At 50.0% G+C, this 25,978-nt stretch overlaps 1 protein-coding gene across 2 annotated transcripts in view; it reads left to right on the top strand.

Annotated features, from left to right (window-relative positions):
- afap1l2 (actin filament associated protein 1-like 2) overlaps positions 1 to 25,978 on the top strand; it is a 312,790-nt gene that overhangs the window by 222,902 nt on the left and 63,910 nt on the right. For both annotated transcript variants that reach the window (XM_072479450.1, XM_072479449.1), the window contains exons 5-6: positions 21,448 to 21,538; positions 25,633 to 25,838. In XM_072479450.1, the coding sequence (XP_072335551.1) occupies positions 21,448 to 21,538; positions 25,633 to 25,838 (297 nt within the window). The remainder of the gene's footprint in view (positions 1 to 21,447; positions 21,539 to 25,632; positions 25,839 to 25,978) is intronic.

Raw genomic sequence — 25,978 nt, 5'->3', positions numbered from 1 at the left:
GGTGTGACTCGGAGATTTTCTGTTTTAAACAACGGTTCAGTTTTTTGCCCAATGAGATGGACGGGTGAGAAACAAAACAGGGATTGGAAGGGGTAGTGGAAAATTCTGACCAGTGATTTTGAAAATCAGGAAACCTGCACAGCCAAGCTGGAAGAAAGTAACTGTCATAACGCAGGACTATATGGTGAGGTGAATTCAGGTGATCTCTGTAAATGAAATTTAATTCTTATGGCGAAGAGGGAGAACAATTTTATTTACTTCACGAGCGCCCATATTCAATATAACATCTTTACTTTATTAAATATTCCAAGAGGCTACACAGGAGCATTATTAAATAAGGTTTGACACTGAGCTACATAAGGACATATTAGTGCAGGTGACTAAAAGGTTTATCAAAGTCCTAGGTTTTCAGGAGCGTCTTAAAGGAGGAAGGAGACATGGATAAGTGGAAAGATTTGGGTGGGGGGTGCGAACATACAGAGCTCAGGGCCTTGACAGCTGAAGGGACGGCCACTAATACTGGAACAGAAGAATCGAGGCCAGAAAAAGAGGATAGCAGATGTATTTTTTCAGGGGATGTGGCATCAATGGAAAAGTCAGCATTTGTTGCCCATCCCTTGAACTGAGTGGTTTGCCAGGTCAACCAAATTGCTGTGGATCTGGAGTCACATGTAGGCCAGACCAGGTAAAGATTCCTTAAAGGGCATTAGTAAACCAGATGGGGCTTTTAAAAAAAAACAATAGATGATAGTTTCGCAGTCACCGTGACTGAGACTAGCTTCATGTTCCAGATTTGTTAATTGCATTTAAATTCCAACATTTGCCATGGTGGGATTTGAACCCCTGTCCCCGGCGAAACAAGGCTGAGAATATAGGATTTGTGTTGTGCATCTATACTAGATCCTTTGCGTATGGACTGCACAAAGAGATGCAAGCCTGTGCCTAAGCGTTGACATGGGGTGAGTATTTATTGGAGGTGTCCTCCCCCACCCAAAGATAAATTTGAGTGTTTAAAGGACAGAAAAGGTGCCGAGGGAATGTAAATCCATACTGGTTCCAATGAAATATTATAGTGAAGAATTTGGAGTTACTTTAGTCTGAACATGTTATTAATATATGTGTGGTGACATTGAATTTATCATCCTTTTAGTTGATGATATTTTCAGACATGTCCTCTTTGCTTGGGAGGTTTACCGATGTGTTTAAAATGCACAATAAAATTACCACCCATCAATGTGCCACCAGCCTGCTCCACTTTCACATTCCAGACAATCTCCACCACCCCACCCAGGATGATTGTAGCTGCAGAGTGGAAGACCAACCAAACATTGGCATGAGTTAATACTGCACATGTGGCTAATACACATTGAAAACTTATTTTTAAAAATTTAGAATATCCAATCATTTTTTTTAAATTAAGGAGCAATTTAGCGTGGCCAGCTCACCTACCCTGCACATCTTTTTCTGTTGTGGGGGTGAGTCCCACGCAGGCACGGGTATACTATGCAAACTGCACACAGACAGTGACCCGTGGCTGAGATCAAACCCAGGTCGTCAGTGCCATGAGGCAGCAGTGCTAACCACTGTGCCGCCGTACCACCCTATACACATTGAAACATGTCCTCCCCAGGATTTACACTGTATTCGCAGCTTTTCCTTTCACACAGCGAATGACATATGGGGCTGACTTTTCCAGATCCTGCAGAGGCATGTCTGGCAGTGGGATTGGGAGTAAAGTTTATCGTTAGCAGACACTTTCCCACCTCTGAGTGATCTTGCCAGAAGTAAGGTTAACAAAGCAGCGTTTGCCCACCGGATAGCAACACTGGGTCAATTAAGTCTATTAAGACCATTAATGTGAGCGTTGATGAAGATGCCAAAATCTTCCCATTGCTGAATGTGGTTTTCCCCCGCCACACTGAATTTTCCTAATGCTACAGGGAGGGCCTCCATTTTGAGGTGCCCCAAGGTCTTCTACTTGCCTCAACAATATCCATCCCGACCAGTGGGGCTGCCGGCCACACAATGACTGACGACCCTTCTATTGGGTCTCCCGCTTCCCTTATCCATCCATAGCCCTTAATTGGACAGGTGTCCTGGAGGTAACTTCTCAAATGGCAACCCCCAGGAAACTCGCGATATAACTCCAGCCAGGACCACTTCCAGGTTCTTGACCCGGAATTGATGTCGGGATCACGATCCAATCAAGAAAATACAGCCCACGCAGCCCTGCATATGAACATGAAAACTCGACAAATGCAAAGGCAGAATGCTAACACCTGTAAATTCTATCCTTTTTTTATCTATAATGAAATCTGATGTAGGGCCCATCAGATAGACAATAAGTTTGCAAAGAGTAAACAAAATGCTTTCAAAATAAAACAAGTAGTAGTGGTTAGTTGATGTCACTCAAGGGTTTATAAAGCCTGCAGAATTCAGCTGTAATCGGACCCGGTTCAATCTCATACAGCAATCACAGCAAGTCACAGATGGGAGACGTTGGGCGCGATTCTCCACTCCCACGCTGGTTGGGAGAATCGCCTGGGCCGCCAAAATTTCCTGGGGCGCCGGTCCGACGCCCTCCCGCGATTCTTCCAAGAGGCGGGAACGGCCCGATCGAGTTTCGCGGGTCGCAGGCCGGAGACTCGCCAGAGACAACCAAAATGGCGATTCTCCGGCATCCCCGCTATTTTGAGGCCCGGATGGGCCGAGCGGCCAGGCCAAAACGGCGGGTTCCCCCCGGTGCTGTCCACACCTGGTCGCTGCAGTCGTGGGCGGTGCGTGAACGCTGGGGGGGGGGCGGCCTGTGGGGGGGGCGAGGGGGGATCCTGCACCGGGGCGTACCTCAGATGTGGGATGGCCCGCGATCGGTGCCCACCGATCGTCGGGCCGTCCTCTCTGAAGGAGGACCTCCTTCCTTCCGCGGCCCCGCAAGATCCGTCCGCCATCTTCTTGCGGGGCAGACTTAGCGAGGACGGCAACCGCGCATGCGCGGATGACATCCGTTATGCGGCGCCGGCCACGTCATCTCTGCGGCGCCGCTTTTACGCGGGCAACAAGGCCGGGCGCGGGTAGATGACGCGGCCCCGATACTGGCCCATTGTCAGGGCCTGAATCGGTCGGGACCGGGGCCGTTCCGCGCCGTCGTGAACCTCGACGGTGTTCACGACGGCGCGGCCACTTCGGCGTGGGGGTGAAGAATCCTGCCCAATGTCTTTCTGGTCACAGTAGAAATCTACCTGTCTCTAATTGGCACTAGTTGCGCCTTATTCCGTTTCACTGCCTTTCGCTGTTTCTTGCTCCGTGCTTCTCTCCCTGTGCCAGCTGCTCTTTAATCTTGCTATGTTGCTCACTCACTGTATCTCTGTCATTTTGACCTTTTTTGCACTGCCTCCCTGTGCTGGTAATCTTTTAGCCTTTCACTGGTGCCCTTGCGCAGTGTCACGGATAATCTTCTCACTGTGTATTCTGTCTCCCGGGCTAATTGCCATGGATCCTTTCATTTCAAAGAACTGATACGAAAGAAAGGTCATTAGTATTACTCGGAAGAGCCTCTTCCCATTTATACAGCGGGGATTAAACATCTTTTGTTTCATGTGGTAGTTAAATACAAATTAAATTTTTCTATATATTATTAGAAATTAGCTTAATTTTTCACATCATGTCCATGGCATTTGCTTATAATTTGCCACAGATTTTTTTTACAGCTCGGAAGTTCATATGCCCGCCTCCCAACCCAGCGCCAGTCAAACAAGATGCCTTTGTGGTGCATTTCCGCACTGCAGTCTTCCATTTGAGGAGGCCATCTGCAGATTGTAACTATTTTTAATTTACACATTTCCTAAGTTTTGGCATAGTTACAGATCTTGGACATAGTAAAACAACAGGGAAACTGTGAAAGAGTAGAACTTTCCATCATATCGAGCTATACAGCACTGATGATAAGGTTCCGGGAATGATTTTAAAACAATGAAAAGACAGGGGGCCAGATTCTCCATTTGGGAGACTTAAGTGCTGACGCCAGTGGAGCCCGTGTGGCCTTTCACCACCGAAACATCAGCGTGAAGCCTTCACCGATTCCGGTACCGGTGTGGGGCGAGCACCAGCGCCGACTGAACCTCCCACCGCCTGTGCCAAAAACGGCCGGAGAACGGTCCCAGGCCGCGCATGCACATGGCTGATGGCCCATGCCGTACAACACGGTGCCGGCCGTGCGTGACCCCAACACGTCAACCGCAAGCCCTGGCCACCCCCCACCAGTCCCCCCAGCATCAGCAGAAGCCCCCCCCCACCCCCCCCTCCGGCCAGCGGCACAGATTCCGGCTGGTCGTGGCGGTGCTGGACACAGTCCGCTGGCACACCGGGTTACCGCACGGTTAGGACCACACATGGCTCGTGCCATTGGGAATTCGGCCCATCGGGGGCGGAGCACCTCAGGTGGGCCGGCCGATGATGCGCCAACAGCGTTGAAACGGCACGTGCCGCGTGTTAAGGTGACGCCAGTTTGGAGGGGACGGAGCATGGCGTACCAGCATCAAACCGGCACCGGCCCCGATTTCGCTGTGGAATTTGATTCTCCGCCCAATCGCCAATCACAAATTTGGCATCGGGCTACGGAGAAACCCCCCCAGGAGGTGCAAAGAAATAGAGCAGAGGTAAAGAAACATTAGAATGGAAGCAAGGAAGTTAAAAGTGCAGATAGATGGAGAAATAAAGAGAAAAGAGGTCAAAGGTTCCCTCAAAGAGGTCAAAGGTCAAAGGGGCAGCACGGTAGCCTTGTGGATAGCACAATTGCTTCACAGCTCCAGGGTCCCATGTTCGATTCCAGCTTGGGTCACTGTCTGTGCGGAGTCTGCACATCCTCCACGTGTGTGCGTGGGTTTCCTCCGGGTGCTCCGGTTTCCTCCCACAGTCCAAATATGTGCAGGTTAGGTGGATTGGCCATGATAAATTGCCCTTAGTGTCCAAAATTGCCCTTAGTGTTGGGTGGGGTTACTGGGTTATGGGGATAGGGTGGCGGTGTTGACCTTGGGTAGGGTGCTCTTTCCAAGAGCCGGTGCAGACACGATGGGCCGAATGGCCTCCTTCTGCACTGTAAATTCTATGATATTTCCGGCAATAAATGGCATAAATGGCAGATGACTTAAATAGTGCAATTTACCCACCGTGGGAAATAGCGGGCGATTTGCGCTGCATTTCACCCATCCTGGCGCATTCCGGATCTCGCCCTCATTCGCATTAATTTCAATCTAATCGCGAGATTGAAGTCGAACGCAGTGGCCTCCCGGGAATTACCAAGACTCCCCAGCAAGAAATCACATGGCCGTCGTTTATTACTCCTTTAAAAAATTGTGAAGCTGGCACAATAATAATAATATTAATGATCGCTTATTGTCACAAATAGGCTTCAATGAGGTTACTGTGAAAATCCCCTAGTCGCCACATTCCGGCGCCTGTTCGGGGAAGCTGGTACGGGAATTGAACCCGTGCTGCTGGCCTTGTTCTGCATTACAAGCCAGCTGTTTGTCCCACTGTGCTCAACCAGCCCCTCAATGGCTTCTGAGGGGGTGAGTAGCCATTTCCATTTTCCAGCATGCAACTCAAGGGCACCGGAGGTGCTGGGGTTGGTCTTAGTCAGGGTGCTGAAGCGCTCTAGGTCGGGGGTCGCAACTGGGCGGGGAAGGTGTGAAGCCTTCAAGCCGTCTTTAAATACTGTGGAGACCCATAATAGGGGCAACCAGAGCTGCAGGCTGATGGTCCTATCAAACTCTTCCAGGCCAGAACCCTGCAATGCCTTGTATCTTGAAATCCAATTTCACCCTCAATTCATACCACTCAACTCTCGAGTGCCTCCTCACACGTGCCATGTACCAGAAGACGATTAGTGCATAGCATGCCAAGCAAGCTTTGAAGCCTGCGCAGTGTGCCTGAACTCTAGGAGCATCAGCACCATAGAGGCAGCTACCAACAATCAAAGCTGGACTTCAGCAATGGCATCCTCTCGCGACCAGAGGATAAGAATATGTGGACTAGGAGAGGGCACCTGAGCACGGTCTCCCTAATGTTCCCGGCAGGGATCTGGGGCCTAGGGTTCCCGAAATGTCCGGGAGTGAGGATGCAGAGTTAGGTTTGCCAACACAACTGGCTCGCTGGATGGCACTCTGAGAGAAGGCAGGACACATAAGGGTGGGGGAGGCTTGGGGGATTTGTGGGTCCCGGTGTGGAAGCCATAACTGATTGTCAGTCTCTCTCATTCCCTAATTCCTTACAGACATAATGATGATTACTGGTGTGGGTGCGCAGAGGCTGCCCTCATGTTACTTGCGGCAGCTGAGGCGGGCAGACGCCAGAGAAGACAACAACGCAGGCTCGAGGTGTCACCCCATGTGCAGGGGGCCGCCGCACACCCTGAACTCCTGGGTGCCCATCAGGCTGAGGAGGGACCCAGAGGAGGTGGCCAGCGACGGCCCATGGTGTGCAGGCCTCGTTGGTCAATAATGGGAATAATGGGTTCTGATTGCACTCTGGACAATTTGCCATCTTCTCAGTGGACAGGGTCACCCACAAAGCTGGCAGTTGTAGGAGACAAATCCATCCTGAAATTAAGTATGTGCATGAATCTCTGCTTCATTCACGGGTCCGTTGAGCCATGAACTGTGAATGCACACATAAGCAATGAAGTTTATTTAGTGCATGTGCAGAGGAAAATCTGCTGTCTTTACCAAGTCTTCTCTATGTATTGTAGTGTGAAGGGTTAATAGCTATTATGGTAATCACTAATGTACATCAACAGTGATGTTACATCATGTGTCTCTAGAACTCAGAGACAGATGCCTCTGAAAGGAGCATCGTAGTCATGTGTCCCTGCACATAGTTGGAAGTAATTAATAAATGTTTGAAAGTTCCTGGATGTCTTGTTTCTAGTGGTGTCTGTTAAATACACCCTGGCTCTGTTACTGATATTACTTCAATGTGACTTCAGCCCTATAGGAATGGGGTTGATTCTGAAATGCCCTCTGAACTGGCCTAGCCAGAAGCGTGCAGGGTCGTCTGATTGTGACGTGAGTCAGTAAGTAACGCCGCAGAGCATGGCGATCCCCGCGTCTGTTATGGGGCCTGATGCAATTTTTCCAGTCAGCTTTTTTACTTGAAATGATAGGGTTCCCATTGGATCATAGTGAAAACGATTGTTAATACAAGATGGCCAGGAATGAAGAGGTTACGCTGTGGTTTAATGTGGTGTAACAAGCATCATCTGCACAGGACTGCGATGAAGCCAAGTTCCCCGGCTGACTGGTCTGGGATGTGTCTATGTGTGTGCCAGAGTGGGTGCCTCTTTTGCAGCACCAAAGTAGCAACCTTGTTGTCCGAAGACAAAAAAAATAGTGGCCATTCTGTAAAAGTAACTCTGAAAAAATTAGCTTTTGAGGATACGTCCACGCAGGCATCAAAGTACATGTTTTGGATAGCAAGCTATATTAGGATATGACTTCAGAAACCACAAACCAGACACTTAATAAGGCAGTTAATTGCATCCATGTGACTATAAATGAGGCTTATATTTGAAGGGAATGTCTTTGCATCAACTTGTTTGCACCCAGTTGATGTTTTGTAGCTGTTCCCTGCGCGCAGTGGGTGATAAATTAGGTTTTTTGATGAAATGTTGTTTATCCCTAGTCTTTGCAGAACACTACGCCTTTCTATTTTACAGACTATCATTTGCAAAGAGATTAGTTAATGAGAAACACATTCTGGTACTCCAAGATGCAGAGGAAGTCCAACCGCCCAAGATTAAATGCCGAACACATTGTGTTCACATTCTGCTTTAGAATTTTATGATATCTAATGAAGAAAACCTATAAATTATAAAAACACAGCTTTTAATCATTACACTAATATTTTTAATGTTGAACATATATTTCACATCATCGAAAAATAATTTTTTTCCCCAAATAAGAATAATGGGTTCTGATTGCAATCTGGACAAATTGGCATTGTCTCAGTGGACAGGGTCACCCACAAAGCTGGGAGTTGTAGGAGACAAATCCATCCTGAAATTAAGTATGTGCGTGAATCTCTGCTTCGTTCACAGGTCCGTTGAGCCATGAACTGTGAATGCACACATAAGCAATGAAGTTTATTTAGTGCATGTGCAGAGGAAATGGAACAAAATAAATCTCAAGATGGAGGCACCTTCTCTTTCCCTTATCTGCAATGGCAGGTTACAGCTCCTTTTAGACTGGAAGGCCTCCTATTGGTTCTTTATAAAGAGCACATTATACATTGTGCTATCCACCTGCGCAGGGGAAAGCCTTCTCCGTGGATTGATTCAGGTCTGGTCTCTATTGGGTCAGTGCTCTCTCACCTAACTGGCACATTCCGATAGAGATAACTGGGAGAACAAGATCTTAAACTATCAAGCAACCAAATAGGGAATGTGGTGGAGAGTAGAATTAATGACACAGAGAAACTGGGTGTGAATAAGATGAAAAGTTTTCTCAGAATTTCGTTTTTGAATTTTTCCAATTAAGGGGCAATTTAGCATGGCCAATCAACCTATCCTGCACATCTTTGAATTGTGGGAGTGAGACCCACGCAGACACGGGGAGAATGTGCAAACTCCACACGGACAGTGACCCGGGGGTGGGATCAAACCCGGGTCCTCAGCGCTGTGAGACAGCAGCGCTAACGACTATGCCACTGTGCCGCCCCGGAATTTTAATCTTTCAATTTTCTTTCATATTTTATTTGATCTTCTCTTAAAAAAAGTTATATCCATTAGCTGCTAAAAGGAGCTGTAGCATTTGAAATAGCAACAAGAGCACAATACTGATTAAATTACTGCCAATGATATTACACGGAGGAAAAGACAGGCTCTTCACATATTTTGCTACATGTACTGCATTTTCGGTGCTAAAGGTTACTGCTATCAGTAGACTTGCATGCAGCTCTTTGGTTTTAGCTCCTTCTACTAATTCGAAGCAGAAAATGTCGAGAGTGCCATTTCCTGGTGGGAGGAAGCCTCCAACTCCACACACACTTGGTGCCGATCCCTTCCCAAACTGGATTCTCTCACGTGGCTGGAATAGGCCATGGAGTCTGCAAGGAGACTTCAGCACTACCAGTCCTGACGCAGCCCAAAAAGGTGGAATGACCCACCTGAGGAACCTTCAAGCATTTTCACAGCAACAATAAGGAGTGGCGGCATAGGTTTTCATCTTGAAAGGATGCAATAAGATAATTTGTCCCGAATCAAAACCCTTCACCCTAAGTAATCCTGTGGCCTTTTCTGATTATCCTCAAAGGGACATGTGCCAACTTTTAATTGATCAAAGCTCTACTGGACACCTTTAAATGCCTAAAGGGCAGAATTCTCAGCATAGCTTGGAAATTCTCCTAACTTCAAGTCCTTGACTTGAGTTGAGCTGTTGGGGTGGAGACAGGGAAGGAAAGGTTACATTCAGAGAACCTAGAAACGGCAATCAGAGGCGGGATTCTCTGATCCTGAGGCTAAGTATTGACGCCGTCGGAAACACTGTCGCGTTTCTCGATGGCGTCAACACGGCCCCAGGATCAGCAATTCTGGCCGCTACAGGGGGGGGGGGGGCAGCACGGCGCTGGTGCGGTTCACGCCGCTCCAGCTGCTGATCCAGTGATGGACTGGGTGCTGCGGCTTGCACGCACGCGCAGTGGGTCCAGCGCAAACCCGCACATGCGCAGTCCCACCAGCGCGATTCCCCCCCATGCGCGGTGTCTCCCTTGTCCGCGCCGGCCACAACGCAACATGGCGCAGGAGTGCAGGGGCCGGCGCGGAGGAAAGGAGGCCGGCCCGCCGATCGGTGGGCCCCCATCGCGGGCCAGACCACATCGGAGGGCCCCCCCCGGGGTCGGACCCCCCCCCCCCCCCCCCCCCCCCCACACACACACACAGGCCGCCACACGACCCTTCAACGCTGAGTTGCCGCCGGCTGCGAGCCGGTGTGGAAGGCGTCAGCAGGACTCTGCGTTTCCACGATGGCCGCTCGGCCTATCCCGGTCCGAGATTCCGTAGAGCAACCGGCGCCACGCCAACCACGCCGGCACGAATGCCGCTATTCTCCGTTCTGCGGAGAATCGCATGCTGCCGTCGGGGCGGCGTGGCGCGATTCTTGCTGGTCATGGGGATTCTCCGGCCCGGGCCCGGGCTAAGAGAATCCCGCCCCAGATTCAAACTACTTTTCAATTCCGAGATCCAATGGGTTGCCACCTTGGTCTTGACAGTAATTTGGGTCTAAGTGTTTATATTACATTTTTAAAAAAATATATGTTTTTATTAAGATATTTTCCACCTTACAAACAACCTCCCCCCCCCCCTCCCCCGCCCGTAACAAAGAAAAGAAAGAGAACTCGTGTGGCCAGACATGAACATGGCAAGTCAATACGATACAGAACTTTGTACATTGGATTCTTCCCGTACATGTCAGTTTCCGGAACATTCATGTGTTTTCTTGCTCACATGCCCCCCAGAGAAACCCCCCCTCCCCCAGCCCCCACGAACGATGTCACCCCCTCCCCCCCTGGGTTGCTGTTGCTGCTGTCCGACCTTCATCTAACGCTCCGCGAGATGATCTAGGAACGGTTGCCACCGCCTGTAGAACCCCTGCGCCGACCCTCTCAAGGCAAACTTTATCCTTTCCAACTTGATAAACCCTGCCATATCATTTATCCAGGCCTCCACGCTGGGAGCTTCGCCTCCTTCCATTCGAAAGATCCTTCGCCGGGCTACTAGGGACGCAAAGGCCAGAATACCGGCCTCTTTCACCTCCAGCTCGTCCACTACTCCAAATAGTGCTAGCCCCCAGCGTGGCTTGACCCGGACTTTCACCACCTTAGATAATGTTCCCGCCACTCCTCTCCAGAACCCCTCCAGTGCCGGGCATGACCAAAACATATGGACATGGTTCGCTGGACTTCCTGAGCACCTCCCACATCTGTCCTCCACCCCAAAGAACCTACTCAGCCTCGCCCCCGTCATATGTGCTCTATGAACCACCGTAAATTGTATCAGATTAAGCCTGGCACACGAGGAAGAGGAATTAACCCTACTTAGGGCATCAGCCCATAGCCCCTCCTCAACCTCCCCCCCCAGCTCCTCTTCCCATTTACTCTTCAGCTCCTCTACCAAAGCCTCCCCTCTTCTTTCATCTCCTGATATATCACCGACACCTTGCCCTCTCCGACCCATACACCCGAGATCACCCTGTCTTGAATCCCCTGTGCCGGGAGTAGCGGAAATTCCCTCACCTGCTGCCTCACAAACGCCCTCACTTGCATGTACCTGAAAGCGTTTCCCGGGGGTAGCCCAAACTTCTCCTCTAGCGCCCCTAAGCTCGCAAACGTCCCATCAATGAACAGGTCCCCCATTCTTCTAATCCCTGCCCGATGCCAGCTCTGAAACCCCCCGTCCATCCTCCCTGGGACAAACCGATGGTTGTCTCTGATTGGGGACCACACCGAGGCTCCCGTCGCACCCCTGTGCCGTCTCCACTGCCCCCAGATCTTTAGCGTTGCCGCCACCACCGGGCTCGTGGTGTACCTTGTCGGCGAGAGCGGCAGCGGTGCCGTCACCAGTGCCCCAAGGCTCGTTCCCTTGCAGGACGCCATCTCCAACCTCTTCCATGCCGCCCCCTCTCCCTCCATCACCCACTTACGGATCATTGCCACGTTGGCTGCCCAATAGTAAACAGCCAAATTCGGCAATGCCAACCCTCCTCTATCTTTGCTATGCTCCAGGAACCCCCTCCTGACCCGCGGGGTCTTGCTCGCCCACACAAATCCCATAATACTCCTGCTTACCCTCTTAAAGAAGGCCTTAGTAATCACAATTGGGAGGCATTGGAATACAAAAAGAAATCTCGGGAGGACCACCATTTTAACCGACTGTACCCTAACCGCCAACGAGAGTGGCAACATGTCCCACCTTTTAAAATCCTCCTCCATCTGTTCCACCAACCGCGTCAAATTAAGTTTGTGCAGTGCCCCCCAGCTCCTAGCTACCTGAATCCCCAAGTATCGAAAGCTCCTTTCCGCCCTCCTCAACGGTAGGTCGTCTATCCCTCTTCCCTGGTCCCCCGGATGGATCACAAAGAGCTCACTCTTTCCCACATTGAGCTTATAGCCCGAAAAGTCTCCAAACTCCCTTAGGATCTGCATTACCTCACCATCCCCTCCACTGGGTCCGTCACATACAGCAACAGGTCGTCTGCGTACAGCGACACTCGATGTTCCTCTCTCCCTCAAACCACCCCCTTCCATTTCCCCGACTCCCTTAACGCCATGGCCAAAGGTTCAATTGCTAATGCAAACAGCAGAGGGGACAGGGGGCACCCCTGCCTCGTCCCTCGATACAGCCGGAAATACTCCGACCTCCGCCGGTTCGTGACCACACTCGCCACCGGGGCTTTATACAGGAGCTTAAAAGGCCTTAAAAGCCTCATTCACTTTCCCCGCACACCGCACCGTAGTTCCCCTGCCTTCTTTGACTCCGCCTATTTCCCTCGCTGCCATCCTCTTACGGAGCTGATGTGCCAGCATCCGGCTCGCCTTCTCCCCATACTCGTACGTCGCCCCCTGTGCCTTCCTCCACTGTGCCTCTGCCTTCCCTGTGGTCAACAGGTCGATCTCCGTCTGGAGACTTCGTCTCTCCCTGAGTAGTCCCTCATCAAGAGCCTCTGCATAGGTCCTGTCCACCCTTAAAATCTCCCCCACTAACCTCTCCCTTTCCCTGCCCCCTCTCTTCACCCTATGAGCCCTGATGGAGATTAACTCTCCCCTGACCACCGCCTTCAGCGCCTCCCATACTACTCCCACCTGCACCTCCCCGTTGTCATTGGCCTCCAGATACCTTTCAATACACCCCCGCCCCCTCCCGCACACTTCCTCATCTGCCAGCAGTCCCACATCCAACCTCCACAGCGGGCGTTGGTCCCTCTCCTCCCCCAGCTCTAACTCCACCCAATGTGGGGCCTGGTCTGAAATGGCTATGGCCGAATACTCCGTTCCCTCCACCTTCGGGATCAATGCCCTGGCCAGAACAAATAAATCTATCCGTGAGTAGGCCTTATGCACGTGGGAGAAAAAAGAAAATTCTCTGGCCAAAGGCCTGGCAAATCTCCACGGATCTACTCCCCCCATCTGGTCCATAAACCCCCTAAGCACCTTGGCCGCAGCCGGCTTCTTCCCCATCCTGGATCTGGAGCGATCTAATGCTGGGTCCAGCACCGTGTTAAAATCCCCACCCATTATCAAGCTCCCTACCTCCAGGTCTGGAATACGCCCAACATCCGTTTCATGAATCCAGCATCGTCCCAGTTCGGGGCATATACATTCACCAGTACCACCTCCGTCCCCTGCAACCTACCACTCACCATCACGTATCGCCCTCCCTTATCCGCTACTATGTTCTTGGCCTCAAACGACACCTGCTTTCCCACCAGTATTGCCACCCCTCTATTCTTCGCATCCAGCCCCGAATGGAACACCTGTCCCACCCATCCCTTCCTTAACCTGATCTGGTCTGCCACCTTCAGATGTGTCTCCTGAAGCATGGCCACATCTGCCTTCAGTCCCTTTAGGTGCGCAAACACTCAGGCCCTCTTAACCGGCCCATTTAGGCCTCTCACATTCCACGTGATCAGCCGGATTGCCCCCCCCCCCCCCCCCTGCCGCCGACTAGCCATCTCATATCTTTGGCCAGACCCGTGCTCGCTCCTCCCGCACCCTCCAGTCCCCCAGGCGGGGAAGCCCCGCCCCGAACACCTCTTCCATTTTCAGTTCCCCCTCGGACAATGCAGCAGCAACCCTAGAATCCCCCCTCTCTCTCCCTCCCCCCCACCCCCTTTTGCTGCCCCCATATTACTTCCGAGAGTCAGCTGACTTCTGCTGACCCCGGCTTCCCCCCGCCTTCCCATTGATCTCCCCCGTGTGGGAGTCTCTTCTCCTCCTTGCCTTCCTCCATCCCCCCCCCTTTTGGCATGGGAAAAAGCCCGCGCTTTCCTGAACCAGCCCCGCCTGCTGTGGCGCAGCTCCTGTTGCAGCCATTATCCCAGCTCCCTCATCCCCGAGTCTCACCTCCCTCCAGCACCGACGCCCACATTCCCCATCATCATCATCTCGTCTACAGAAAAGGAAAAAGGGAAATTTTATGAATTTGAACCAGAACTCTACCCACATCCCCATCCGTCATCCCACCCATGAATTATTCTTTACCCATATTTACAACCCCATATACAACCAACATCTCCCCCCACAACCACATCCCCTCAGTTCGAGTCCAGTTTTTCCGTCTGAATAAAGGTCCAAGCCTATTCTGGCGTTTCAAAATAATGGTGTCGGTCCTGATAAGTGACCTACAGTCGCGCAGGCTGCAGCATGCCGAACCTGACTCTTTTTTTATGCAGCACCGCCTTGGCCCGATTGAAGCCAGCTCTCCTCCTTGCCACCGCCACGCTCCAATCCTGGGAAACTCGGATCACCGCGTTCTCCCATCTATTGCTCCGCACCTTCTTGGCCCATCTCCGCACACTTTCTTTGTCCGCGAAGCGATGGAACCTTGCCACAATCGCCCTTGGCGGCTCATCAGCCTTCGGTCTCCTCGCCAGGACCCGGTGAGCCCCTTCCAGCTCCAGGTGGGCCAGAGAGGCCTCCGCTCCCATCAGAGCATGGAGCATCGTACTCACGTACGCCCCGGCATCAGCTCCCTCCACTCTTTCGGAAAGACCCAGAATCCGGAGGTTCTTCCTCCTCGACCTGTTCTCCAGGACCTCAATTCTCTCGGCCCACCTCCAGTGCACCGCCTCGTGCGCCTCCATTTTTACCGCCAGGCCCAGGATCTCGTCCTCGTTGTCATTCACTTTATCTTTCACCTCACGAAGCTCCACCGCCTGGGTCTTCTGGGTCTCCTTCAGCCCCTCGATCACCAACAGCATTGGCGCCAGCACCTCCTTTTTCAGCTCCTCCACACAGCGCTTAAGGAACTCCTGCTGGTCCGGCCCCCATGCTGCTCGCTCTCCGCACTCGCCACCTTGTTTTTTCCCCCTCGATTTTGCCGCTGCTCCAAAGCCTCTTTTTCCGCCGCTCCACCGCTGATCTCGGCCATATATCGTAAGGGGGGACCTTACTGCACCTTCCCACACGGGATCAATTCAAAAACGTTCTGTTGGGGCTCCTCTGGAGAGCCCGAAACTCCGTTGTCGCGGGAGCTGCCGAAACGTGCGGCTTAGTTCCGCATCACCGCAACCGGAAGTCTTATATTACATTTTAATGAATAGGCAGGACATAGGGTAAAGAAATTTCCCCACGGCGCAGCTGCTCATGCTGATTGGTGTCATTGTTTTAAAGATGAATTGTGGGTTGGCTGTGAGTGTCGTTCTTCAGTCTTTGTGAAGAATCCTAAAGCTGCCGATGATTTTGAGCAGACTTATTGCAAGATCAGCCCCTTGTCTTCACACTTTAATGTTGTTTGAAATAGAGTACCCCAGAGCAATTCTTTGAATGGAGATATTTGAAATGAAATTTTAAAAATAGATCAATTTAAGACAGTCAGGTGTTTTATGAGCAAGTTGTTACTGCTAAGTGTCTTCTACATTAATCGGGGCGAAATTGTCTGCCTTGTGCCGCCGATGGCGGAGGTCCCGGTTAGGTGGAGAATCCAACAGTTTCCGATGTTCCTGATGTCAGGGTCGAGGTTCACGCCCCATGCCAGTGGGAGGATGCAAATGAGTCACTAAGACCCTTTTACATCCACTTAGCGGGCCAGACACCATATTCTCCGGGCCTGCGTAATTCTCCGGTCCTATGGGCTCGGAATCACGTGAATGAGAATCACTACAAGTCTTGAAAAGCATGGCCCTGACGTGGTGGACCTTGTGATGGGCCAAGGGGTTAACTCTTTAAGGGAGTTGTTCCCAAAGTCCATCTCCGGGCATCCTTCCCCTGCCACAATGCAAGACGTGCCCACGTCACCCCACGAGACCCTCTCCCACCACCCCCCTACCAGAAACCCCTTATTAAAATAACCCCATAAAGATAGAGACCCCAACAGAGATCCCTAAATAAAGAGACCCCCAGAAGAGAGACCCCGGTCAAGAAGCCACCTAGGTGACTCCTCTCAGGAAGCCGCCAGAGGCAAGCCCCCTGTTTGGAAACCCCCATAGAGAGAGACCCCTGTCAGGAAGTCCCCAGAAGAGAGACTCCTGACTGGAAGCTAGAGAGCAGTTCAGGCAAAGACAGTGAAAATAGCACTCACCTTGGCAATACACTTGCTGGCACTGACACAGAAAGCAGCACCTGTCAATTCCTGGGAAGAGAATAACAGTCAGCTGTGTTTAAACCCTCTATGACCTTTGAGCAAGCCGTTCATTCATTTCTCTTTGATATTGATTTTATTAGGCTCTGATTGACAGTTGCCTCACACATAGCTGTCAGCATTACTCCATTCATCTCCCTGCAGGATTGAGTAACTCTGAAGTAGTCTAACTGCAATATTTATAGTAAGAAGTCTTACAACACCAGGTTAAAGTCCAACAGGTTTGTTTCGATGTCACTAGCATCGAAACAAACCTGTTGGACTTTAACCTGGTGTTGTAAGACTTCTTTCTGTGCTCACCCCAGTCCAACGCCGGTATCTCCACATCATGCAATATTTATAAACATCAAGCTTTGATTGACAGGTCCTGGACCATTTCAAACAGAAGTAAGTGCTTTCCAATCACCTCCCTTCATGCTTGAGTGATTTTGAAGTGGTCATCTGGAAATAGATAGCACTTAACTCTGTTTGAAGTGGTTGAGGATCTGTCAATCAAAGCTCAATGTTTATAAACATTGGGAGAACACTTTAGAGTTATTCAGCCGTGAAGGGAGATGAATGGAGCAATGACAGCTGTGTTTGTGAAAGCTATCATTTTTTTCACTGCCCCTGTCTGTACTGCTCTCTAGCTTCCAGACAGGAGTCGCTCTTCTTTGGGGCTTTGTGACAAGCGTCTCTTTTGCGGGGCGCTTCCTGACAGGGTCTCTCTTCTAGGTGGCTTCCTGACAGGGGCCTTTCTCTTGGGGGGGGGGGGGCTTCCTCACAGGGGTATCTTTTCTGGGGAAACTTTTTGACAAGGGTCTCTCTGTGGGGGGGGGTCTCCTTATTTACGGGATCTCTGTGGGGGAGGGGGCGCAAGTCGGGTCGCTCCCGTAATGGGAGGCAGGGTGGGGAGCTAGAAATTCTGGGGGTGGGGTGCTGAATTGCACTGTGGGAGTTGGGGGGTCTGAATTGCGAGGCGGGGGGTATGACCAGCTACAGGACCTCACTATCACGTTGTCATTTGAGCGGGCGGCCTTGGGGAATCCCTTGCAATCCTCACCATGCATAAATTTGAATGGCAAAGGATTGGGAATTTCTTCCTCTGCGAGCATAAATCAGATGCACTTCAGCTCCGATGGGAGAACATAGTCTGCCAAACAGAAACTTTTGTCCTACAGGTTCACAAAGGCGGCACAAATTTGTTACTCATACAACTGAGCCCAGATCACTATCTTTTTATTAATAATACAGCACTTTATAAATGTGGCGACATTTCGGACAGAGACTGACTAATAGTGGTAAAATGAGCTTTCAACAAAACTACAACAATTCGAGAACAAGATGGGTGGTCATTAAGTGACAATGTAAGGGTGGGGTCTCATTTGGCTCTGTCACTTTAAACAGGCTAAATTCCGGCAATGGAGGGCTGCCTGACCCACTCGGGTGGGAGGGGTGACCTTTCTTAACATTGCTGGAGTCATGACTCCATGATGTCATCCATGCCGCCATGTGATTTTAACCGCAGGAAGTCGGAGTCTGGCACACCGCTCAAGCCGCCCGCGGCAGCAGGGTGACCAGGAGATGCCAAGTTAAGTATTTTTTAATTTAGCTTTCTGCGAGGACTCTTGGTGGGAAGCAGGAATGTTATTCTGTGCCCTGCAGGGAATCCGTGGGCTGCCTCAACCTCCACCTTCTCTCACCCTCCCCGGAGTCAGCATCTGGATTGAGTTTTCCCATTGGGGGTTGCATAGTGACAAATAAAAATGACACATTTCACAGTACTTAAATGTTCCACCATTTCTTAAGCTCCTCTTTCGTAATGTTTATGTGGCAGGTTCTGTCATCTACTGGTCAAAGGAGGCATTTCATCATGGTCTTTAGTGACTGAAAATATTGGCCTCATGCAGGCCTTTGCTGCAATGCAATGGGAGATTGATAGGTGCAATGCTACTTAGCAAAATGTTCATCATATATTTGATGACTGTGATTTCATATTCATAAAACAGTGATAAATCAGAAACGACCAGACATGGAACGTACTATCAGTGTGTAGTGAGTAGGGATGAAAACTACCAATCAGCAGTTTGAAACAACTGCCTGAGCAAAACTGGCAGTCAGCAACCAGCCTCCAATGGCCATGGGGAAGGAAGGAAACAAATGAGGTCACTTTTTTTCATAACTTGAGGAAGCCAGCGGTATTGGAACAAGGATTTATTGAACCATGTACAATACCCTGCTCACGGTAGTAACTCGCTCCCAATCCAGTCCTTGTTGCGACAACCAATAACTCCGGGCCCTGCTTGGGCCGGCTTTTATGTGCAGGTCTTTAATGAGTTTCAGTTGGGTGGCCTCCGCCCCCTACCTGGGAAGCTGGTACTCCACAGGTTCCACAGGGAGATCGACAATGGTTTCCCTGTAGCCTTCGTGGGGGTTATGACAATGCTGCCTCACAGCTCCCGGGCCCCGGGTTCAATTCCAGCCTCGGGTGACTGTCTGTGTGGAGTCTGCACGTTCTCCCCCTGCCTGCATGGGTTTCCTCCGAGTGCTCTGGTTTCCTCTCACAGCCCAAAGATGTGCAGGTTAGGTGGATTGGCCATGATCAATTGCCCCTTAGTGTCCAAAAGGTTAGGTGGGGTTACTGGGTTACGGGGATAGGGTGGAGGCATGGGCTTAAGTAGAATGCTCTTTCCAAGGGCCGGTGCAGACTCGAAGGGCCGAATGGCCTCTTCCTGCACTGTAAATTCTATGAAATATAAATTTCAGCCGCTACTTCACTGTGCCCATTATTGCTGAAACTAAGGTTTGTAACATCATAAAAGAGATAACAAATGATAGATTTGCTGGAAAACTATTAAACTGAGCCATGCTGTAAGCTTTTCTGTCCTTGAACCACTCCCAAGAATATTTTCTGTTGAAAGCCTGTGACCTCTGAGAAATGTGGGGCGTCATTCTCCGACCCCCCGCCGGGTCGGAGAATGGCCGTTGGCCGCCGTGAATCCCGCCCCCGCCCCCGCCGAAGTCTCCGCTCCCGGAGATTGGGCGGGGGCGGGAATCCGGCCGCGCCGGTTGGCGGGACCCCCCGCTGGATTCTCCGGCCCGGATGGGCCGAAGTCCAGCCCAGGAATTGCCTGTCCCGCCGACGTAAATCAAACCTGGTATTTACCGGCGGGACCAGGCGGCGTGGGTGGGCTCCGGGGTCCTGGGGGGGGGCGCGGGGCGATCTGACCCCGGGGGGTGCCCCCACGGTGGCCTGGCCCGCGATCGGGGCCCACCGATCCGCGGGCGGGCCTGTGCCGTGGGGGCACTCTTTCCCTTCCGCATCCGCTACGGCCTCCACCATGGCGGAGGCAGAAGAGACTCTCCCCACTGCGCATGCGCGGGAAACTGACAGCGGCCGCTGACGCTCCCGCGCATGCGCCGCATTTCCGCGCCAGCTGGCGGGGAAACAAACGCCATTTCCGCCAGCTGGCGGGGCGGAAATCCCTCCGGCGTCGGCCTAGCCCCTCAATGTTGGGGCTAGGCCGCCAAAGATGCGGAGACTTCCGCACCTTTGGGCCGGCGCGATGCCCGTCTGATTGGCGCCGGCTTTGGCGCCAGTCGGCGGACATCCCGCCGTTGGGGGAGAATTTCACCCGTGGTTCTTCACGTTCGCCAGACCATGCACTCTCCTCTGAAGAAACATAACAAGGCAATGCAGTATTGTTATTGTTAGTATGCATTTAGCTAGATTTTCTTTAAAGAATCGACGGTGAGATTGATCTTTAACGGTGTACATCAAGATTGATGTCTGTTAGCCTTCCTGTGTATCGGTGAAAAATGAATGCAGTAAAATTTAATGTAAAGCTGACACAGTTTCTCCACCAAATCACTTCACAATACTAATCACTTTAAGGGTCGATTTGAGATGGAGAAATTGCCAACGTTACAGGGTAATTGCAAAGTTAAAGGTAAAACACAAGCAGTCATACGGGGCAGTTTTTACGCGGTGCCAGTTCATTCCCTTTGGCCACATTTTAATTTTAATCATCTGCTCATTTTAAAGTGCCAATATTCTGCCTCTTCTCAGCATATCCAAGAGTTTAAAAAATTCCCGTTAATTACTGCAGCGGGTGCTCGACCAACTGGCCGTGTGGTACACTCAACAGCACACGTTAAGAGGAGAGTCTCAGTTGAGCTACGGTAGGTGGACCCTAGCTCCAAGCAGCCGCCACAGTAAACAGTTTCAAACAGGCTTAGAGGCAGAACATCTGTACTTTAAACACGTTGCTGATTAGCATTAAAGGGTAGAGGAACTGGTGATATTTGTCCTGGTAAAAGATTTTTGAGCGGCAATGTTCCACTAATCGTTATCTTTGGTGGTGAGATTCATTCTTGATTACTCTTTTGTTGCTGATCCCTCTCTAAGCACATGGTGCGATGTAACGTCATGACAGTTCTGTTGAGAGAGAAAACCCTTGTGTGGTTTTAGAGAATGCTGATGTAGGTGTTTTAGGGTTGGTAATCTATCACCGTTTCAACATGCTCCCACTGTAACTCAGGCAGGAGTGAGTTGCAAGGTCCTGAAGCTGGTCTCGGACATGGATACACTGGTGCACGGTCTGATGGCAGGATTTCAGCTGCGGGAACAGAATATGCTCTCACCTCGAAATGGGGGACGGGGTAATAATAATCCAAAAAGATTGGATGGCAGGGAAATACTTTCTTTAGCCTATACTAAGCAGACCAGCAGCACGGTTCAATTCCCGAACCAGCCTCCCCGAACAGGTGCCGGAATGTGGCGACTAGGGGCTTTTCACAGTAACTTCATTTGAAGCCTACTTGTGACAATAAGTGATTTTCATTTCATTTCATTTCATACTACTTTCCATTGAGTAAACTTGCTGTTAACTGTCTTTTCTCTTCACAGATGCTGACAGGCCTGTTGTACATTTCCAGCATTTTCTACTTTCAGATTTCCAGCATTTGTAACTATTTTCTTTTTGTCCTGTACATTTGTGGAGCTGGTGGATTGACTGAAGAATCGACCCTGTACTGTACAATCTGCATGTATAGAGGGGCAATTTATCTAATACCACAGGAACTAAGTATTTTGTATTTGTCTTCTTTTGCTTTGCCTGCAGATACCAGACAGGGAGCCATTTCCTTTATCCAGATTAGAGGCTCTTGAGGGACACTATGAGGAGGCTGAGCCATATGACACAGTCAATAATGGTATGTCACTATATTTTAAGCTTAGCACCTAGTCACAGAAATGTGCTGGAAATGCATGTCCACAATACTATTTCATGGGGCAGGTTTGCTTACAGGTATAAATATCTTTCAGAAAATGTCTTCATTTAAAAAACCTTGATATCCCTTCAACAAATGCTGCAGGTTTATGTGTGTACACAGCATAGTGTCTCCCTCGCCTCTGAATGTCAGAAATCTTCATCAAAATATGAAAGACATTTTGGTCTGGCAATTTTAGGGGTTTTAGAAGTGACCATTTCTACCAACTCTCAGTATGACTCAGGCAGGAGTGGGCTGGAAGGCCCATAGGTTGGACTAGGATGGGGAATACACTGGTAACCGACCTTATCGCCGGATTTTAGTGGCCTTTGCCAGGAATGGAACATGTCATCATCTCGTAAAAGGTCCATGGTCTAAAATGGAGGATGGAGTAAGGTTTCTGAAGGATGCCATGTGCCCGACTCAGAATGGTGTGCTGATATATATCACTGTAAGTACACAAAGGGTTAATGTACATACACTACACCTAGCTAGACACTAGAGGGAACACCAGAGACATGACACACAGGCAGTCAACCAATAGGTCAGTAAGATAGGACACGACCAATGGGCAGTCACGATACACACAGAGGTGACACTACCACAGGAGGGCATTACACCAACCCATATAAAAGGACACATCACACATGCTCAGTCTCTTTCCAGTGGAGACTCTCAGTGAGTACAGACACAGGGTTGATTGAACATCACTCCCACCACGTGGATTGTAGCAGACTGGTTAGTCAGTCTGAGTAGCTATAGCAGGATTAACAGTAGCGTCAAATCCAAGTAGGAGAATTGTTAATAGTTTAATAAACGTGTTAAAGCTATCTCCAAGTCCGAACCTTCCTTTGTCAGAGTGCTCATCAAGGAAGCAGCTTATGCTACATCAAGAGCATAACAAAAGAAATGGGACCAGGGATATTGGTCAGACCAGGTGGACCCTGCTAAATAGTGGTGGAAGTGAGCGCAGCCTAGGGGTTCAGGTCAGGAATGTGGCCTAGACCCTTGAAAAAGTAGATTTAATTTTGTTTGAAGTTATTTGCTGGGAGCGACATGCCGTCCCCTCCGGAACCAGCAGACTGTACTGGACTTTAATCATGTTGAGGCAGAAACATGTTCTTACTGCCTAAGTGCCGGTCTTTTGCACGTAAAACACGAGACGTCTTCCTAGCCTCATCAACCTTGGAGAGGTCAATGGCACAGGTCCCAGGGGAGTGCATGTACACTTTCCCCATTATGTTCAGGCAGCCTATTTGTGTTTGTGTAATTATATATCTACTTTACTCATGGTGTATTAATGGTGGGCGATTGTCCGACTGCTTTGCACTCACCGCAAATCCCGCAGGAAAGCCAGGTGCCGAATCGAGCGATGCTCTCAGCTCACTGCACTTGGCATAATGTGGTTCACTCCATCGTGCGCCTGAACCAAATTAGCATATTTAAATCTCCCTTTCAATATGCCGGGGAACTTTGAGACTGTCCCAGCTTCCGGAATTCTCCCGCTCCCCCACCAGCGCAGCTCGAAGCTGGCGGAAATCACGACTGATCACCATGGGAGACGAGACGTGGTGACCATGCCGGGGGGCTCCGAGGATGCTGGGGCCCCTGGGTGGTCAGAGAAATGGCATTGCGGAAGGGAGCCTGATGCCGGCAAAAAGGGGGGGTAGTAGGTCTGAAGGGAAACCCCATTGGGAGAGCCCCGATGCCAACGATCCTTTGGGAGGGGAGGTAGGTAGAAGGCGTTAATACTGGTGAGGATGATGGTGGTGGGCAGTGAAGCCCTGATGCTGGCAATGTTGGGGTGGGGAGGGCCTTCCCTGTCAGTTTGAGATCAGGACACCCTTTAAAAACAGCGCCAATTTCTGTGAAGCCGGGCTTGCCAGCTTGTTTGGGCCCAGTCCCTCTCAGTGCCAATCACGCCCCTCCAAAAAAAATGACTCAGTGCTTGAAGATCGTGATGGGAAAGATTCACACAGATTTTCTCGCCCAAAATGCCAATAATTTTTGGGGGGAATTGCACCCATAAAGTTATGTTTTTGGTTACCATTTCAAATCACTCGTTCCATCGTTCTTTTTTCAAATATTTGCTTGATCAGGCTGTTCTTCTACTGTTCTATTCTTATTAATTTAGGTTTATAGTAAATAAAATGCTTTTAAATGACCCAGGTTAAAGGAACAGGAAGAAAATGCTAACAGGATTTGGTCGGTGGAGTTACTTAACTCTTGATCTGTACAGAAAGAAAGACTTGCATTTATACAGCACTTTTCATGACTACCAGATATCTCAAAACATTTATAGCCAATGAAGTACTTTCTAAATTGTAGTCACGGTTGTAACGTAGGAAACAAGGTACCCAATTTGTCCACAGCAAAGTCCCAGAATCAGCAATGTGATAATGAACAAATAATCTGTTATTATGATGTTAATTGTGGCATGGCGGCACAATGGTTAGCACTGCTGCCTCATAGCGCCAGAGACTAGGATTCAATACCGACTTTTTGTGACTGTGTGAGTTTCCTCCGGGTGCTCCGGTCTCCTCCCACAGTCCAAAGATGTGCAGGTTAGGTGGATTGGCCATGCTAAATTGCCCCCAGTGGAGTTACGGGAATAGGTTGGGGATTGGGCCTAGGTAGGGTGCTCTTTCAGAGGGCCAGTGTAGACTCGATGGGCTGAATAGCCTGCTTCTGCACTGTGGGGATTCTATGATTCTAATGGCCGAATTCACCGACCGCTCGCTGACGGCGGGATTCTCTGGTCCCGTCAGCAGTGCACTTCCGACTGCGAGTTTCCCGGGAGGGTGGGATGGCTTCAATGAGAATTCCCATTAACAGTGGGGGGAGCAGACAATCCCGCCGCCAGCAACGGCGTGCTGCCTCCCGCCACTGGGAAACACGCGACTCGGAGGCTGGAGAACCCCGCCCAATCTATTTCTGTGATATTGATTGAATGATAAATGTTGGCCAGGACATCTGGGATAACCCCCGGGCCAGAATGTTATGATGCTTGTGCCAGAAGCATGTGAAATTGTGCGGGAAGTACATGGCCACGCATCCTGACATCATCGCGCACTCACATTATTTTGGTTGGCAGGCACACGTGAGAGTCAGAAGCAATCCGCCAACAAATCAAGCAGACACTTTCGCCCCTTTAGGGGCCAACTGAAAGTGATTTTTCGGGGCCTGCCTACTGTTATGAATGGCGGGCGGGTCAGTTGGCCACACAACCTTTACATTTTACCTGCGACCTCGATCCAGGGCAGGAGGAAATGTCAGGGTTGAACTAAAATTTTAACGGTCTCCGCGGACTGAGGTTTGTCTTTGAATGTGCTGACTAGACACAGCGGTATTTCAACGAGATTTATTTTGTTCAGGTCTGCACCTTTCTGAGTCAGCTCTGAGAACTGCCAGCCCCTAACCTCCCTTTTCTCAGCACCCGCCTTCCTTGGCAGGGCTGAGCCTTTCCCAGCACGCGTTTCACGCTGGCTGCCCGTTAATCGGCCAGACAGTGGGAAATAGCTTCTGAGGCTGATAGTGGATGGAAGTGCGTTTTGTGCCTGTTGCTGGGCCCGCTAAGTGCACGCCCAAGGGGTGCAAATTTCAGGCCCTTTGTTTTTCTTTGAAGTAGTCCCTGAGATCTATGTCTCATCCAACAGTGCAGCACTCCCTCAATACTGCACTCAAGTATCAGCCTTGATTTCTGTGCTCAAGTCATGGAATGAGATTCGACCCTAGGACCTTTGCACTCACGGGTGTGAGTGCGACCAACTGAGCCATCACTGGCACCCTCAATCATTTAAAGGGAGAGGAAAGTTTGGAAAATAGGTTCCTCTTGAAGTAATTGTAGGTCATATTAAAGAACATTATTATTTCAGAGTGCCATTTATTCTTTAATGCTTTTCTTGGCATATTGGAAGGGATTTGTTTGGTAATCATTGAACAAACAGGCAAGGACATATCCAGTAGTGTGGCCTTTGCCTGTTTAAAATAAATAGTGTTTCACTATAATATAATTGTCAATGCTTTGTTCACCACAGATGAGGTCGATGCTGTCAGTAGCTCTTATGAATCCTATGATGAGGAAGAGAACACCAAGGGCAAATCAATGACCCATCAGTGGCCTTCTCCAGAGGCCTCCATTGAACTGATGAAAGATGCCCGGATTTGTGCATTCCTCTGGCGAAAGAAGTGGCTGGGACAGTGGGCCAAACAACTGTGTGTCATAAAAGAATGCAAACTACTGGTAAATTGGCTGCACTGATGAAAGTTGCAAAATATTGTTGTTTGAGAATTTGAAAGATTTTTTTTTTTTTTAAATCAATCCATCAAGGGAGATCCAAAAATCAATGAAAATCCAACACTAACACAAGATTTCTTTATTTA

This window comes from Scyliorhinus torazame, chromosome 16 (genome assembly GCF_047496885.1).
Source record: "Scyliorhinus torazame isolate Kashiwa2021f chromosome 16, sScyTor2.1, whole genome shotgun sequence".
NCBI lineage: Eukaryota > Metazoa > Chordata > Chondrichthyes > Carcharhiniformes > Scyliorhinidae > Scyliorhinus > Scyliorhinus torazame.
The sequence above is the reverse complement of the archived record's forward strand: the minus strand, read 5'-3'. Positions and strand labels throughout refer to the sequence as shown.